Source organism: Schistocerca serialis, chromosome 2, assembly GCF_023864345.2.
Source record: "Schistocerca serialis cubense isolate TAMUIC-IGC-003099 chromosome 2, iqSchSeri2.2, whole genome shotgun sequence".
Lineage (NCBI taxonomy): Eukaryota > Metazoa > Arthropoda > Insecta > Orthoptera > Acrididae > Schistocerca > Schistocerca serialis.
The window spans coordinates 786,833,496-786,850,427 of NC_064639.1; the positions used below are offsets into that span (position 1 = coordinate 786,833,496).

The 16,932-nt window shown below is 42.7% G+C and overlaps 1 protein-coding gene and 1 pseudogene across 1 annotated transcript in view; both read right to left on the reverse strand.

The window, feature by feature from the left end:
- Positions 1-7,677: 7,677 nt before the first annotated feature.
- Positions 7,678-7,795, reverse strand: LOC126459124 (5S ribosomal RNA; annotated as a pseudogene).
- A 5,926-nt stretch (positions 7,796-13,721) lies between these two features.
- The window catches only part of LOC126456408 (uncharacterized), a 38,575-nt gene continuing 35,364 nt past the window's right edge, over positions 13,722-16,932 (reverse strand). The window contains exon 3 of the mRNA XM_050092159.1: positions 13,722-13,887. Within this exon, the coding sequence (XP_049948116.1) occupies positions 13,722-13,887 (166 nt within the window). The remainder of the gene's footprint in view (positions 13,888-16,932) is intronic.

Sequence of the window (16,932 nt, forward strand, 5' to 3'; positions counted from 1 at the left end):
CACGTGTACCCCAACATAAATATGGGATATGATCACCATGCAAAAGTACACAGGCCACACAATGGGTTGGCACACTCTGGATCAGGTGGTTGAGCAGTTGCTGGGGTGTAGCCTCCCATTCTTGCACCAGTGCCTGTCGGAGCTCCTGAAGTGTCCTGGGGGTTTGAAGACGTGCAGCGATACGTCGACCAAGAGCATCCCAGACGTGCTTGATGGGTTTAGGTCTGGAGAACAGGCAGGCCACTCCATTCACCTGATATCTTCTGTTTCAAGGTACTCCTCTACGATGGCAGCTCGGTGGGGCCGTGCGTTATCATCCACAAGGAGGAAGGTGGAGCCCACTGCACCCCTGAAAAGGCGGACATACTGGTGCAAAATGACGTCCTGATACACCTGACCTGTTACAGTTTCTCTGTCAAAGACATGCAGGGGTGTACATGCACCAATCATAATTCCACTCCACACCATCAAACCACGACCTCCATACAGGTCCCTTTCAAGGACATTAAGGGGTTGGTATCTGGTTCCTGGTTCACGCCAGACGAAAACCCAGTGAGAATCACCGTTCAGACTATACCTGGACTAGTCCGTGAACATAACCTGGGATCGCTGTTCCAATGACCATGTACTGTGTTCTTGACACCAGGCTTTACGGGCTTTCCTGTGACCAGGGGTCAGTGGAATGCACCTTACAGGTCTCCGGGCGAATAAACCATGTCTGTTCAGTCATCTGTAAACTGTGTGTCTGGAGACAACTGTTCCAGTGGCTACCTGCAGTACTCCGAGGCCATCTGCGGGCACTGATGGTGAGATATCAGTCTTCTTGTGGTGTTGTACACTGTGGACATCCTGCACTGTAACACTTGCACATGTTTCCTGTCTGCTGGAATCGTTGCCATAATCTTGAGCTCACACTTTGTGCCACATTGAGGGCCCGTGCTACGACCTGCTGTGTTTGACCAGCCTCCAGTCGCCCTAGTATTCTACCCCTCATAACGTCATCAATATGTGTTCTTTGAGCAATTTTCAGCACACAGTCACCATTAGCATGTCTGAAAACGTCTGCACACTTACTCGCTACACTGTACTCTGACATGCACCAACACACCTCTGCGTATGTGGACTGCTGCCAGGGTCACCATGCGATGACCGCAGGTCAAATGCACCTCATGGTCATACCCCGAGGTGATTTAAACCCGCATACTGCCCACCAGAGCGTTGTTTCACCATGTATCAGCATTATCCTTAATTTATGAGCATGAGTGTATTTTCACTTTTGCTTGTGTGCCTGTAGACTTGGTGAGTATATAGCAAAACTTTCTTCTCTTTAATTAGAAGTACTAAAGTAGATAGTAAATATTCTTGTGCTTTGTTTTCTAGTTTATCCTACTAACACAAGCTGAGTAAACATTTTCATGAATAGTCTTAAGATGTTTCACCACATCAGTCCAACTGTTGGTAACTAGTTTATTTCCAGTTTTATGAATATTTCAGTTTTGTTTAATTGTTTCGGCGTACTAAGCTATGGGTATAGGTATAATTGTCATGAGAGTGTTCTTCTTTTTGCATAACTTTGTCAATGGTCATGTGTGGGGGACATTAGAAGTACTACAATTGCTAAGTTCCAGGAAATATGTTTGAAACAGGTTAAGTGATACATAATGAAGTATTAGGAAGCATTTTATTGATGATGAGCTGGATAATGGGAAGATTAAACTGTTTTTGAGTTGTGTAAGACATGCTGATTTCATAATGATATTGTATTTTCATCCACCTTGTGCATGTAACTTATGTAGATTTATATAAAGATATCTTCCTAGTAGCAAAACAAGATCTTACTCATAGGAAAAGTTAATGATTAGGATGAACAATATGATACAGAGATTTAATTTAACTGCTTCAAGTATCTTTAGGCGCTATTTCCATGGATACTGACTGAATACATCAGTTCACTAAATTTTGTTGTTGTACTCGTATGTCTACTTACATATATAAATGAAAATGCAAAAAAATTGAAATTTTCAGTCTAGAGACGAGAGTATGAGAAGTGTAACTAACATTGTTATTGAACTGTGGTACGACTCTGGTGACTGAGCCACTGTTGGGTTTTTCATTATTATGCAGTTATTTGTTTATCTGGGGATCTTGTTTCTGGGTCAAAATTTTGTTTGAGATTGCAAGTTTCTTTTTGGATTTTCAAAAAACTTTTTCTTGCATTTTTAAAAACATTCCACTGGGCAGACGTAAGGAGTACTGTTGTTTTTGGTGTTCTGACATAGCATACCATGTACTTTACTCATCACTGGTTTCTAGAATTTTCAAACCTAAGCACAACTTTCTTTGACAGGGGCATTGCTTACTATTAACATCAACAATGTCCAAGTGCTACTGGTCATGCACATATGAGCAGAGAGTCATTGTTCTAGTTATGTATGAAACAGTCATGTGCAGCTGCATCATGCATAAATGATCTGAAGAATTTGCTACAAAGTATGATTAAAAGCTGGAAGTATTACTTCAGTTTGAAGAATAAAGGTATGTTAGAGGACTGATTTGTTCATGGGAAGGCGAAAGGAATGATTTATGAAATTTATGGTTGTTGGTCAGTAACTTAAGTCAGTAAAACATATCGCTTTTTTAACACATAAAAAGTGATTCCATGAACTGTGATAACCTATAGCATTAATTTGAAAATACAATGCAGCAATGGTTACTCTAGTATGAATGTAAAATGAGCTTAAATGTTAACATAAGAGTGGACAAGCCTAAGGCTATTAAGTCATTGGTTACATGTCAAATAGATAATCAAATGAACTGATATTGATTTGCACTATTATTATATCCAAATTATTTTCTATTTTTTAAATGAGGAACTTTAATATTTAAAAACTGTAAGAGACAAGTGTTTGTATTACATTGCATGGTCAGTTTATTTAGTAAGAAACCATGTTCTCTCTGTAAAACCCCCATACTCGCGTCCGATAGCCACAAAATTCATAAACTAAATATGTTAGAAGGAGCTTCTGCAGTGTGATGATTTAAAAAGATATTTTTCAAGATGTCTAATTGATAACCACATTTATTTTTTATACTGTAGAGGACTGCTATAGAACAGAAACTGATTGAATAATCATAGGGTCAAGAGAAGGAAGGCGTATTGAAACAGATTTTGTAATGTGAGGATACATATGAGTTGCGCATTTACATTTACATCTATATTCTGCAAACCATACTGTAGAGCGTGGCAGCAGGTACATCCCATTGTACCAGTTATTAGAGCTTATTCCTGCCCAATTCACATATGGAGAATGACAATTTAAATGCCTTCATGGGTGCTGTAATTAATCTAATCTTCTCCTCATGAATCCTATGCAAGTGATACATATGAGGTTCTGCTTTATTTCGAGAGTCATCATTTGATTCTTGAAACTTTGTAAGTAGGCTTTGTTAGTATAGTTTAAGTCTGCCAGTTCAAATTCCTGAGCATCTCTGTGACACTCTCCCATGGATCAAACAACCTGTCCTTCCCCATATATATTCAACTAGCCCCGTTAATCAAACAATGGAAAATCCAGGATAACATATGGAGAATGTAACAATATTGTGAAACAGAAAGTTGATACTCATCATACAGCAGAGATGCAAAGCCGCAGATAGGCACAACAACAAGACTGTCACAAATATGGCTTTCGGCCAGTAAGGCCTTCCTCAAAATTAGATGACAAACACACACATACATACTCACGCAAATGCAACTCGCACACACATGACTGCAGTCTCAGGCAACTGAGGCCACACTGTGAGCAGCAGCACCAATGCATGATGGCAATGGCGACTAGGTGGGGGTCAGGAGGAGGCTGGGGCGGGAAGGTGGAGGGATAGTAGGGCAGGGATGGCAGACAGTGATGTGCTCATGGGGAGCGCACAGGGCCGAAGTGGAAAGAGGGTAGGGCAGCTACGTGCAGTTGGGAGCTTAGACAGAGGGCAGCGGTGAGGTGGTGGGGGGGGGGGGGGCGATAGCGGAAAAGAACAGAAGTAAAGAGACTGGGTGTGATGGAGAAATGAGGGCTGTGTAGTGCTGGAATGGGAACAGAGAAGCGGCTGGATGGGAGAAGACAATGACTAACGAAGTTTGAGGCAAGGAGGGTTACAGGAACATAGGACATATTATAGGGAAAATTCCCACCTGTGCAATTCATAAAAGCTGGTGTAGATGGGAAGGATCCATATGGCACAGGCTGTGAAGCAGTCATTGAAACGAAGGATGTCATGTTTGGCAGCATTCTCAGAAACACGCTGGTCCACTTGTTTCTTGGCCACAGTTTGTCAGTGGCCATTCATGCGGACAGACAGCTTGGTTCTTATGCCAACATAGAATGCAGCAGAGTGGTTGCAGCTTAGCTTGTAGTTCACATGTCTGCTTTCACAGATAGCCCTGCCTTTGATGGGATAGGTGATATTTGTGATTGGACACGAGTAGGTGGTGTTGGGAGAATTTATAACACAGGTCTTGCATCTAGGTCTATTAGAGAGGTAAGAGCCATGAGGTAAGGGCTTGGCAGCAGGCGTTGTGTAGGGATGGACAAGTGTATTGTCTAGGTTTGCTGGATGTCGGAACACCACTGTGGAAGAGGTGGGAAGAATAGCAGGCAGGACACTTCTCGTTTCAGGGCATAACAAGAGGTAGTCAAAACCTTGACAGAGAATGTAATTCAGTTGCTCATCATGGGTGGTACTGAGTTACAAGGGGAATGTCCTCTGTGACCAGACAGTGAGACTTTGTGGGGTGGTGGGAGACTGGCAAAACAACAGTGGTGGTGCCATTATCCGCAGATAGGATCATAAGGTCAGGATCTGTTTTTAGATGGTGGACAGGAAGAAGGAGAGAAGGTCTTTAACATGTCCTGCATGATTGACTTTGAGAGTTGGCAAAAAGGTGAGGCCTTTGGAAAGGACTGATTTTTCTGTCGGGCTAAGGCTTCTGGAGAAAAGGTTCATGACTGTGTTTTGGGTCTGTTTAGGGTCCTATATGTTGACCTCCACCTCAAAGACAGCTATTTCAGTACCTCCGTCCATATCAAATCTGCTAACCACCAGCAGTACCTCCACTTTGTCAGCTGCCACCCATTCCATACCAAGAAGTCCCTTCCATATAGCCTAGCCACCCATGTTTGTTGCATCTGCAGTGACGAGCGGTTCCTCTCAAAATATACCAAGGGTCTCACTGAATCCTTCACAAACCATAATTATCCTCCCAACCATGTACAAAAACAAAGCCTCCATGCCCTATCTTTCCAGCCTCCCACCACCCCACAAAGACCCACCATCCGGCCACAGGGGAGTAACCCCCTCGTAACTCAGTACACCCAAGACTGACCTCACGAATGGTCACCGACAGCCTGTGGCCAAGAAACAAGTGGACCAGCCTGTTGCTGAGCACGCTGCCAAACATTACATCCTTCATTTCAATGACTGCTTCACAGCCTGTGACATATGGATCCTTCCCGCCAACACCAGCTTATCTGAATTGCACAGGTGGGAAATTTCTCAGCAATATACCCTACATTCCCGTAACCCTCCTAGCCTGAACTTTCATTAGTCATTGTCCTCTCCCATCCAGCACCTTCTCTGTTCCCATTCCAGCACTACACAGCCCTCATACCTCCATCGCGCGCAGATTTTTTACTTATCTCCAATTCTGCTCCCCCCCCCCCCCTCCCCCCTCTACACTCCCCAAGAGCACGTCAATGTCTGCCACCCCTACCCTACTATCCCTCCACCTCCCCACCCCAGCCTCCTCCTTATACCCACCCATTCGTCACTCTCATCATGCACTGGCACTGCTTCTCACAGTGTGGCCTCAGTTCCCTTAGGCTGCACTCATGTGTATGTCAGTTGAGTTTGCATGAGTCTGTATGTGTGTGTTTGTCATCTAATTTTGACAAAGGACTTACTGGCCAAAAGCTATATTTGTGACAGTCTTTTTGTTGTGCCTATCTGCGACTCTGCATCTCTGTTATATGGTATCAAGTTTCCTTTCCACAATATGTCGTGTTAGACCTATTTGGTACGGGAACCACACACTTGAACAATATTCTAGGATGAGGTGCACCTGTGATTCGTACAGAGTCTGTTTTGTAAACTGATTGCACTTCCCTAGTATTCTACCAATAAACTGAAGTCCACCACCTGCTTTATGTATGACTGAGTCTACATGATCATTCTGAAATATCTCTACAGAGTTGCACCCAGCTATTTGTATGAGGTGACCAATTCAAACTGTAACTCATTGATATTACTGTCATTGAATATTATGTTTTTCATTTTTTGGAATGCACAATTTTATATTTCTGAACATTTAAAACAAGTTGCCAATCTTTGCAGTACTTTGAAATCTTATCAAGATCTGACTGAATATTGTGTTTCTTCTTTCAGACAGTACTTCATTATACATAACTGCATCATCCCCAAAAAGTCTGGGGTTACTATTAATGTTGTGCACAAAGTCATTAATATACAACATGAACAACAATGTGTCCCAACATACTTGTGTGTGACACAGCTGATGTTACTTCTATATGCTCCGCTGACTCTCTCCAACCAAGATAACTTGCTGTGCCACCCTTACCAAATAACTAAATAAATAAATGTAGATGTGATACTAAGTCAAATGCTTTTTGAAAGGAGAGAAATACTGTGTTTACCTGACTGCCTTGATCCATATGATAAAAATGTCATGTGATAAAAATGTTAGTTGGGTCTCACATTATCTATGTTTTCGGAATCCATGCTGGTTGACATGAAGTGGGCCATTCTTTTCAAACTATCTCATTATATTTGGACTCAAAACATGTTCTAAGATTCTACAAGAAAGAGATATCAAAGATATTAGGTGGTAGTTTTATGGATAACTTCTGCTACCCTTCTCATAAATGTGCTTTATTCCAACCACTGGGTACAGTTTTGCTTAGGAGATCTTGGATAGATTATAGTTGAAAGAGGGTCTAACTCTGCCACTAATCGGTTATAGGATTCCATTGAGTCCTGCTGCTTTATTTAATTTTAATGGTTTCAGCTGCTTCTCAGTGCCATTGACACTATTATCTACTCCACTCATCTTTTTAATGGTACGAAAATTAAATTGGAGCTGTACTCCTGGGTTTTCCTTTGTAAAGGAACATTTGAAAACAGAGTTAAGCATTTCTGCTTTTGCTTTGCTACCCTCAACTTCAGTTCCTGTCTCATCCACGACTGGACACCAACTTCATGCTGCTAATGGTCTTTACATGAAGCCAGAATTTCTTTGGGTTTTGTGAAGGATCTTTTGACAATTTCTGCTATGGTACTCATTGAAGGTTTCACATATTGCTCTCTTGACAATCAAATGCATTTCCTTCAGTATATCTCTATCCAAAGACCTGTGCTTTGTCTTACACCTAATTATGGAGTACCCCTGTTCCTTTAGAAGTTCCTTTACCACTCCATCTACAGGCCACAAGTGGCCCATCAGGACCATCCAACCGCCATGTCATCCTCCGAGGAGGATGCGGATAGCAGGGGCATGGGGTCACCACACCACTCTCCCGGTCGTTATGACGGTATTCTTGACTGAAGCCACTACTATTCAGTCGAGTAGCTCCTCAATTGGCATCACGAGGTTGAGTGCACCCCGAAAAATGGCAACAGCGCATGGCGGCCTGGATGGTCACCCATCTAAGTGCTGACCACGCCCGACAGTGCTTAACTTCGTTGATCTCACGGGAACCGGTGTATCCACTGCGGCAAGGCCATTACCAGAAGTTCCTTTACAGTGACAATATACCATCGAGGGTCTCTGACATCATTAGGTGTTCTACTGGATATACACGTAGCTAGTGCATTGTTAACTATTCTTTTAAACTTGAGCCCTAGTTCCTCCACATGCTCCGCTCCTAAAAGTTTAAAGTTCCTCATTGAGATGTGACACTACTGGATCTTTATCTACACTCCTGGAAATTGAAATAAGAACACCGTGAATTCATTGTCCCAGGAAGGGGAAACTTTATTGACACATTCCTGGGGTCAGATACATCACATGATCACACTGACAGAACCACAGGCACATAGACACAGGCAACAGAGCATGCACAATGTCGGCACTAGTACAGTGTATATCCACCTTCCGCAGCAATGCAGGCTGCTATTCTCCCATGGAGACGATCGTAGAGATGCTGGATGTAGTCCTGTGGAACGGCTTGCCATGCCATTTCCACCTGGCGCCTCAGTTGGACCAGCGTTCGTGCTGGACGTGCAGACCGCGTGAGACGACGCTTCATCCAGTCCCAAACATGCTCAATGGGGGACAGATCCGGAGATCTTGCTGGCCAGGGTAGTTGACTTACACCTTCTAGAGCACGTTGGGTGGCACGGGATACATGCGGACGTGCATTGTCCTGTTGGAACAGCAAGTTCCCTTGCCGGTCTAGGAATGGTAGAACGATGGGTTCGATGACGGTTTGGATGTACCGTGCACTATTCAGTGTCCCCTCGACGATCACCAGTGGTGTACGGCCAGTGTAGGAGATCGCTCCCCACACCATGATGCCGGGTGTTGGCCCTGTGTGCCTCGGTCGTATGCAGTCCTGATTGTGGCGCTCACCTGCACGGCGCCAAACACGCATACGACCATCATTGGCACCAAGGCAGAAGCGACTCTCATCGCTGAAGATGACACATCTCCATTCGTCCCTCCATTCACGCCTGTCGCGACACCACTGGAGGCGGGCTGCACGATGTTGGGGCGTGAGCGGAAGACGGCCTAACGGTGTGCGGGACCGTAGCCCAGCTTCATGGAGACGGTTGCGAATGGTCCTCGCCGATACCCCAGGAGCAACAGTGTCCCTAATTTGCTGGGAAGTTGTGGTGCGGTCCCCTACGGCACTGCGTAGGATCCTACGGTCTTGGCGTGCATCCGTGCGTCGCTGCGGTCCGGTCCCAGGTCGACGGGCACGTGCACCTTCCGCCGACCACTGGCGACAACATCGATGTACTGTGGAGACCTCACGCCCCACGTGTTGAGCAATTCGGCGGTACGTCCACCCGGCCTACCGCATGCCCACTATACGCCCTCGCTCAAAGTCCGTCAACTGCACATACGGTTCACGTCCACGCTGTCGCGGCATGCTACCAGTGTTAAAGACTGTGATGGAGCTCCGTATGCCACGGCAAACTGGCTGACACTGACGGCGGCGGTGCACAAATGCTGCGCAGCTAGCGCCATTCGACGGCCAACACCGCGGTTCCTGGTGTGTCCGCTGTGCCGTGCGTGTGATCATTGCTTGTACAGCCCTCTCGCAGTGTCCGGAGCAAGTATGGTGGGTCTGACACACCGGTGTCAATGTGTTCTTTTTTCCATTTCCAGGAGTGTAGTTTATTGAACTTATAAATCATTCTACTTGTTTTAGTTGCCTGACTGTATCATTATTAGGCATAAGAATAATACGAATATAAACATGACATGATATGTATATCCTTCCGTGTTTGCCGTCGTCTCACTATAGTTTTGTAGTTTATTAGGCAGACAGGATTTAAATGAGATAGCAGCAAACACGAAAGAATACATGGCAAAATGTTTATATTCGCATTGTTCTTATGGTGAAGAGAATACTGCATGTGATTCACAATTCATAAAAGTTCCTATTAGCAACCATCTCCTGTCACAGGTAGGAAAAAATTCAGAATGTAGAGATGGCCACATTGACAAACATCCCAAACAGTCTTGCCAGTTGGATTTTCATAGTTCATTGAAATGCTGCTACATTCGAAGATGAACAATACGGAATTTGTATTTACTTCGTTGGATAATGTAGCAAATGCAGTGGTCGAAACTCGGGGCGGAGAAAAAAGCTCGTCTTCCCCATTTTTTTAATTTATTTACTGACACAGAGGTTTTGGCGCCAGTATTTATCTTTGTGCCTGCAAAACATTCCTGTGTAGCGCTACATCTATTCGACGGCAGAAGTTAGTTGTGGCGGCACCTACGAACATTTTGCAGAACTTGCGCTTACTTTGCACTCGATTCTAAGCCACAGGCAGTTTTTTGAATTACAAAAACTGGAAAACACTGCGGCTTACATTCGAGTACATACGGCAACTACTGCAACCTACATCCTCCTGAATCCATTTATTGTATTCTTCCCTTTGTCTCCCTCTACGATTTCTACCCTATGCACTTCCCTCCAATACTAAATTGATGATCCCTTGATGCCTATCAACTGATCCCTTCTTCTAGTCAAGCTGTGCCACAAATTCCTCTTCTCCCCAATTCTATTCAGTACCTTCTCATTAGTTACATGATCTACCCAATTAATCTTCTTGTTCCTCCTGCCACCGAGCTTCACTAATTCCCACTACATCTAGCTTTAAACTATCCATTTCCCTTTTTAAACTTTCTAACCTACCTGCCCGATTAAGGGATCTGACATTCCACGCTCTGATTCATAGAAAGCCAGTTTTCTTTCTCCTGGTAACAATGCCCTCCTGAGTAGTCCCCGCCTGGAGATCCAAATGGGGGAATATTTTACCTCTGGAATATTTTACCCAAGAGGCCGCCATCATAATTTAACCATACAATGTAGGTGCATGCCCTCAGGAAAAATTACAGCTGTAGTTTCCCCCTGCTTTCAGCCATTCACAGTACCAGCACAGCAAGGCTGCTTTGGTTAATGTTACAAGGCCAAACCAGTCAATCAGCCAGACTGTTGCCGCTGCCACTACTGGAAAGGCTGCTGCCCCTCTTCAGGAACCACACATTTGTCTGTCCTCTCAACAGATACCGCTCCACTGTAGTTGCACCTACAGTATTGCTAACTGTATAACAGAGGCATACAGGCCTCACCACCAGTGGCAAGGTCCATGGTTCATGGGAGGAGGTTGTTGCCATTAAATCCTGTGAAATATTCCTAAATCCTTATCTGAAAACCCCACTCATGATGGAAATATATTAGATTTTTTTGTTGCCATTAAATCTATTTCCATCATGATTGGGGTTCTGAATGATCTGTTCTGGGTAGTTTTCAGGTAAGGCATTTAGGGATATTTCACAGGATATCATTTCATGTCCATCACTAACAAAATTGTAACTATATGCAGACTGAAGTGACAATGAAAATTTGTACCAAGGCCAGGGTTCAAACCCATGTCTCCTGCTCACTAGGAAGTTGTGCTAACCACTATGCCATCCTGGCACACTGGCTTTGCTCAACTGCATGTACTACCCTAGCACACTTCCCTTCACGCCTCAGCCCACTGATGGTTCTCTAGGACATTCAGTTTACCCGAAACCCACTCATACTGATTTGTACCTGAAAGCATCGAGTTGCCATCAGCCATCGCAAACCATGAGTTTGCTTAAAACACTTGTTCATAGATCTCATACTGTCTCAGATCTAGATAGCTTACCTCAAGAACTCGCCCATCTAAAGAGAGTATTAAGTGAAAATGGATATTCCATCCGGCAGATTAACAGGGCACTAACAGTTAAAACTAAGAAGCAGGAAGTGAATGAAGAAGAGAACATGCCGGAACAATCTTTAGCTTTTCTTCCTTTCGTTGGCAACACTTAGTTTAAAATAGCACAGAATGCTCCGATAATTTCAGGTAAAAGTGGTTTTCCGCCCACCATCAAAGATTGCGGACCTTGTGGGATCAGTTAAGGACAATCTGTTACTACGAAAGGCCAAAATTTACAAGATACCGTGCCTATGTGGTATGGCTTACATAGGTCAAACCACACACACCGTGAAAGAACGCTGCACTGAACATCAACGTTACACCCGCCTTTTGCAGCCAAGCAAGTCCGCTATTGCTGAACATTGTATTTCTACTGGACATTCAATAGAGTATGAGAAAACAATGATTTTGTCCACAGCAATGTCTTTCTGGAACTCCATCATTAAAGAATCCATAGAAATATGACTGGCGGAAAATTTGTTAAACTGTTAAACCGTGACAGTGGCTACCAGCTGGACAGTGCATGGAATCCCATCATCTCCACGATTTGCTCTAATCAAAGACGACAGAGTGCATCGACGGCCGCAGCAAACAGCAACGCAGAGGGTGACTGAGTTCTGCTATTCCACCAGCGAGGGTGCTGCCGGCGGGCAGTGTGGTTCATCTATCAAGTTTGCAACGCATGCGCAGAATAGTTACAGTACGCTATATATTGCAGAACGGAGGACGTTTTCACCAGTCTGCGATGGCTCACCTGAAGATGACTGGCAGGTGCCCAGTTAAAATATCGTGCAAAGTATTGAACGACGACCAGCTGCATGCCCGAAATTTGTTTGAACAGTCAATTCGCTGGGAAAATTTTAAAATTCACAAAACAGTGCCTATTATTTTGTCCCTTTCTGATTATACAGTTTTCTGTTAAACAAATTTACTTCAAGGCCTATTGTGTCTGATTTTTTTCTGTCTATATGTTGATGTTAAAATGAATTAATTTAGTATTTTACCATTTGTTATTTATGTAAGATGCGAATCTGTAAATAGGTGTCACCCACTAAGTTGTAGTCGGTCATGGTCGAGATTTAATCAGTACAGTTACTATGGCAATTAATTAGCATCGTTTAAAGTAATATGTTGGTCTTTGCCACAACTGAACTTTGAGAAACTCTTCGTAATTGGTGTAGCTTAGTGATCTGTGTTAAAATACTGAAGCTGCTGGATTTAATGAAGCTGACCATCGAATTTGAAGTTAGTGTCAACAGATATGACGAGAAGAAAAAATAATTTCTGGAGTATGTGTTATTTAGCAACTCTTCAACAAATACAATGATCAAAGGAGGACTAGCAATGAAGAAATGCCATGAGACTTATGAGATACAAAACAGGTCAGTAAATTATAACTGTTTACAGAGCAGACTCTATGAATGTCCTACACCACCTCCTTACCCATGTCCATTCCACAATGCGCTTCTGTAAGGATTGTCAAGACAAAAATAATGGTATACAGAAAAGCATATGAGCCACTATTTTTCCTACTCTGTATCTGTGAATGAAAGGGAAAAAATCCTAGCTAATGTTAGACTAAAAAGTATCTTCTCTCATGAACTATGTTGGTTCTTAGAGTATAGAAGTAGATGTAAAGATAATAAGAAGAACCTCTTGACTACAAATTCTCTGAGATGCACGCCAGAGGTATAGGTCATAAAAATAATGTTCCCATTTACGAGAGGTATAAATTAACCCTTTTTTGTCATCTTCAGTCAGATGACTGGTTTGATACAGCTCTCATGCTACTCTATCCTGTACAAGTCTCTTCATCTCTGCATCACTACGACAACCCTCAACTGCTCCATCCATTACCAAATCGAGATATCCTTGATGCCTCAGGAGGTGTCATACCAACAATTCCTTCTCTAAATCAATTTGTGCTATAAACATCTTTTTTTCCGGTACAATACGTCTTCATTTGTTATTTTATGTATCCATCTAATTTTCAGCATTCTTCTATAGTAATACATTTCAAAACCTTTCATTCTCTTCTTGTCAGCACTGCTTATTGTCCGCATTTCCCATCCATATAAGACTACACTCCCAACAAATACCTTCAGAAAAGGAGGGGGAATGAATCACAATAAATGTAAATTTAATTTGCAACAAATTCCACAATAACAATATAACACAATTGTAGACTATTTCTTTGAAGTCTATATATGACTTTGGTGTCAAATAACCTCTTACTTTGGTGTAGCAATATTCTTCCAATCATTCTCATCAAAACTAATGAAGTAAAAGTTAGGAACCTCTGAGTGGGAAACTTTTATGCTCAGCAGAACACCCACTGCTTTGTGCACTGACAATGCTGTGCTGTCAGTTGGTTTGTTGAGGTCACAAAAACCACCCCTGTAAGACAAATGTTATTATTATTATTGTTGTTGCTATAAATAAGTTGACAAAGACTGCATGCAAGTCATATGGCATAACATCAAATTTCTGAAAATAAAGGGAAAAATATGTACATACAGAACAAATAGAAGGAAATAAGAGAGCAGTAAGGAAGGAAAAAACATTAAATAATTTACAAAAAAGTGAAAAGACCAATACTGAATAAAAGATATAACTCAGACAAAGAAAAAATATTATCACTGAATTACATGCATAATCTGAGATAAAAGTTACTGAAAAACAATCAAGATAACATTAATCCAGAAGTACAGCATAAAACTGATATCATCTCACAAAGTGATAGCCTCTGTGTCAGTCAACAGCAGAAGTTGTTTGCTTTTTCTGTTACTATCTAAACTTAATAAGGATTTACCTTTTACATGTTTATTCAATGTTTGTTGATTAAACCATAGTACAACAGTTGATTGCTATTTTCAATTCACATAACAAGATACAAATGTGATATCCAACAAGACTGTGAAAGATGTGTGTCTGTCGACTGTATATATACACAAAGACATGCAAGTGCATTTAGTAAGGAGAGAGGGGAAAATTTGTTATTCCTAATTTTAGCGTATACATTTATAGAATTTAAGAACTGACTGATCTGTGTGTGTGTGTGTGTGTGTGTGTGAGTGAGAGAGAGAGAGAGAGAGAGAGAGAGAGAGAGAGAGAGAATGTGTGTGGGTGTTTTCCACTAATGACATGAGCAACCAAATAGTATATTTACTGTGATTAACAGAAGACATCTATGTGCCCTATGAAGAAGCCGATATGGAATTGCTACACCAATTCTTCTGTTGCATATGTTACAGGAAAACTTTTTTTTTTAATCTTAACTTTTTTTAATCTTAACTTAATCTTTTTAATCTTAACTTTTTTAATCTTAATCTTAACTTTAATCTTAATCTTAACTTTTTAATCTTAACTTTTTCTTAATCTTAACTTAATCTTAATATGGACTTCATCATAAATTATTGTTGTTTGTGATAACGATGGCTTAACACACTGCCTGCTATCTCAGACTGTCATGTATACAGAGGTGAGGCAGTGTAATATGTGTGACTTTTATCTGATGCTCACACCATCAAATTTTTTCTGAAACATTTGTTCCATTACAGGAAAGATATTTTCCAAAAGTGCACTTTCATCCTTAACAAACCTTACATACTTCAACACGTCACCTCAAATCTGCCGTCACAGTACTTAATATACTGTGCAACCTGTACTCGCAGAAAGGAGCGAATGGCAGAACTACAGTTCACAGCAAGCAGAAAGTGAACAGCATCTGCCAGTGCACAAATTTACCATTATGGGAAGTTTCGGTACTGGTTTACTTACAGGCATGAGGAGGTCAAAGTAGTGTGAGTGGAACCTCCATAGCATGCAGATTTGGATATGTTGAGGTCTGATTACCAAGTCATAGGCGACATGGGACAAGTAGAAAGTCGTTTGTTTCTGAGTGGGACATGATTCAGTGTTTTTCCCAAGTCACATGATCAGATGATGTGCTCATAACACTTGGAGACTGTACACCCTCTTTAATTCTTTACATATTGACTCTACTTGGATAGCATTTTGTGTGTGTGTGCGTGTGTGTGTGTGTCCCTGGAGTGGGAACTTAGCTCCACAGTAAGATAGTGACCATGGGGCAAATGGAGGAAAGGCAAAAGATAATAGAAGAGCTGCAAGAGCGTGCTGGAGAGTCAGTTGCAGGTATGTCCCACATGCATGGACTCTGCCTCCTCGGAACCACCTGAAAAAAAAAAATGTCGCATGCACAGTGCCGTCACACCAGTACCTCTCACTGTTACTGGAATGGTGATAAGCACAAGATGGGTGTTTGTTAGGCTGCTGCACTTTTGACCCCACAACCCATTGATGTGGTTCATCCAAGTGGAGACACAATGATGTTTGCAACCTCGCCAAAATCAGCCACATCATAAGTCAACTAGACCAAAACTATGGAGCCGAAGTGCAGGACATAATCACTGCTCTCCTGATGCAGTCTTCATACAAATGGCTGAAGGATGAGTTAATCTGGTGGGTTTCATCATTGCGACAGGTGCATCACTTGCTACACCAAGAAGAATGCAGCAACAGGAGGCCATCTCAGTTCCTGCATAACCCGCACAGCCTTGCGCCGGTCAACATGGCGCCAGACTTGCTGTTGTGTGCTATCTGGATAGGCAGCCTCTCTGCTCAAGAGCAAGTGGTCATCACCACACAGACAGAAATGCAGCTGGATGCCATTGCAGACTTGACTAGTCAATTAACTGGTGCACTGGCAATGATTTTTAATATGACAGCCACAGCAGCCTATGATGCCATAGTCCAATATGAACTTCCACTCTGTGGTGACACAGACCTTCTGCACATACCACCACAAATGCTGACCTACACCAGCTAGTTCAGAATCTGGCTTGCCCAGGTGACAGTACTAACCATACTAACCACACATGTTGACTGGCTGGCTTATTCATGGGCAGACATCAGCAGGCACTGAAGCAGCAACAGATGCAGCTACCAGCAACCCAGCTTGCAACTGGCAATGCGGAACGATTCCAGCAGTACTTCAGCAATGTGGTAACAACTGCTTGAATGGTTTTTGCAGGTACCATGCCTGTTTCAGTAACAACACAGCAAAATTCTGGTTGCCCTGTGTGCACCCAAATGCTTGCTATGACTGGGCTTAGAGGCGCCCAGCTGCAGTGCAATATCAAAGAATCTCTTCACAGTGAAATGGGCTAGCAGTGTGAAATGCCTCATCAACATTGGGTCTGACCTATTAATGTTCCCATGAACTATGGTGAGAGACCACAAAACCACCAAAGCATTTTCCCTTAAGGTGGTTAAAAATTCTAGTACTAATGGATCTCAGGCTATGTTGCGTACTTGCACAGACATTCACTGCAGCAGATGTCAGTGAGCCAATCCTAGGTGCAGATTTCAGGCTGCTTGCCAGCATCACAAATGACTTACTGACTGATTCAACAAGTTTGA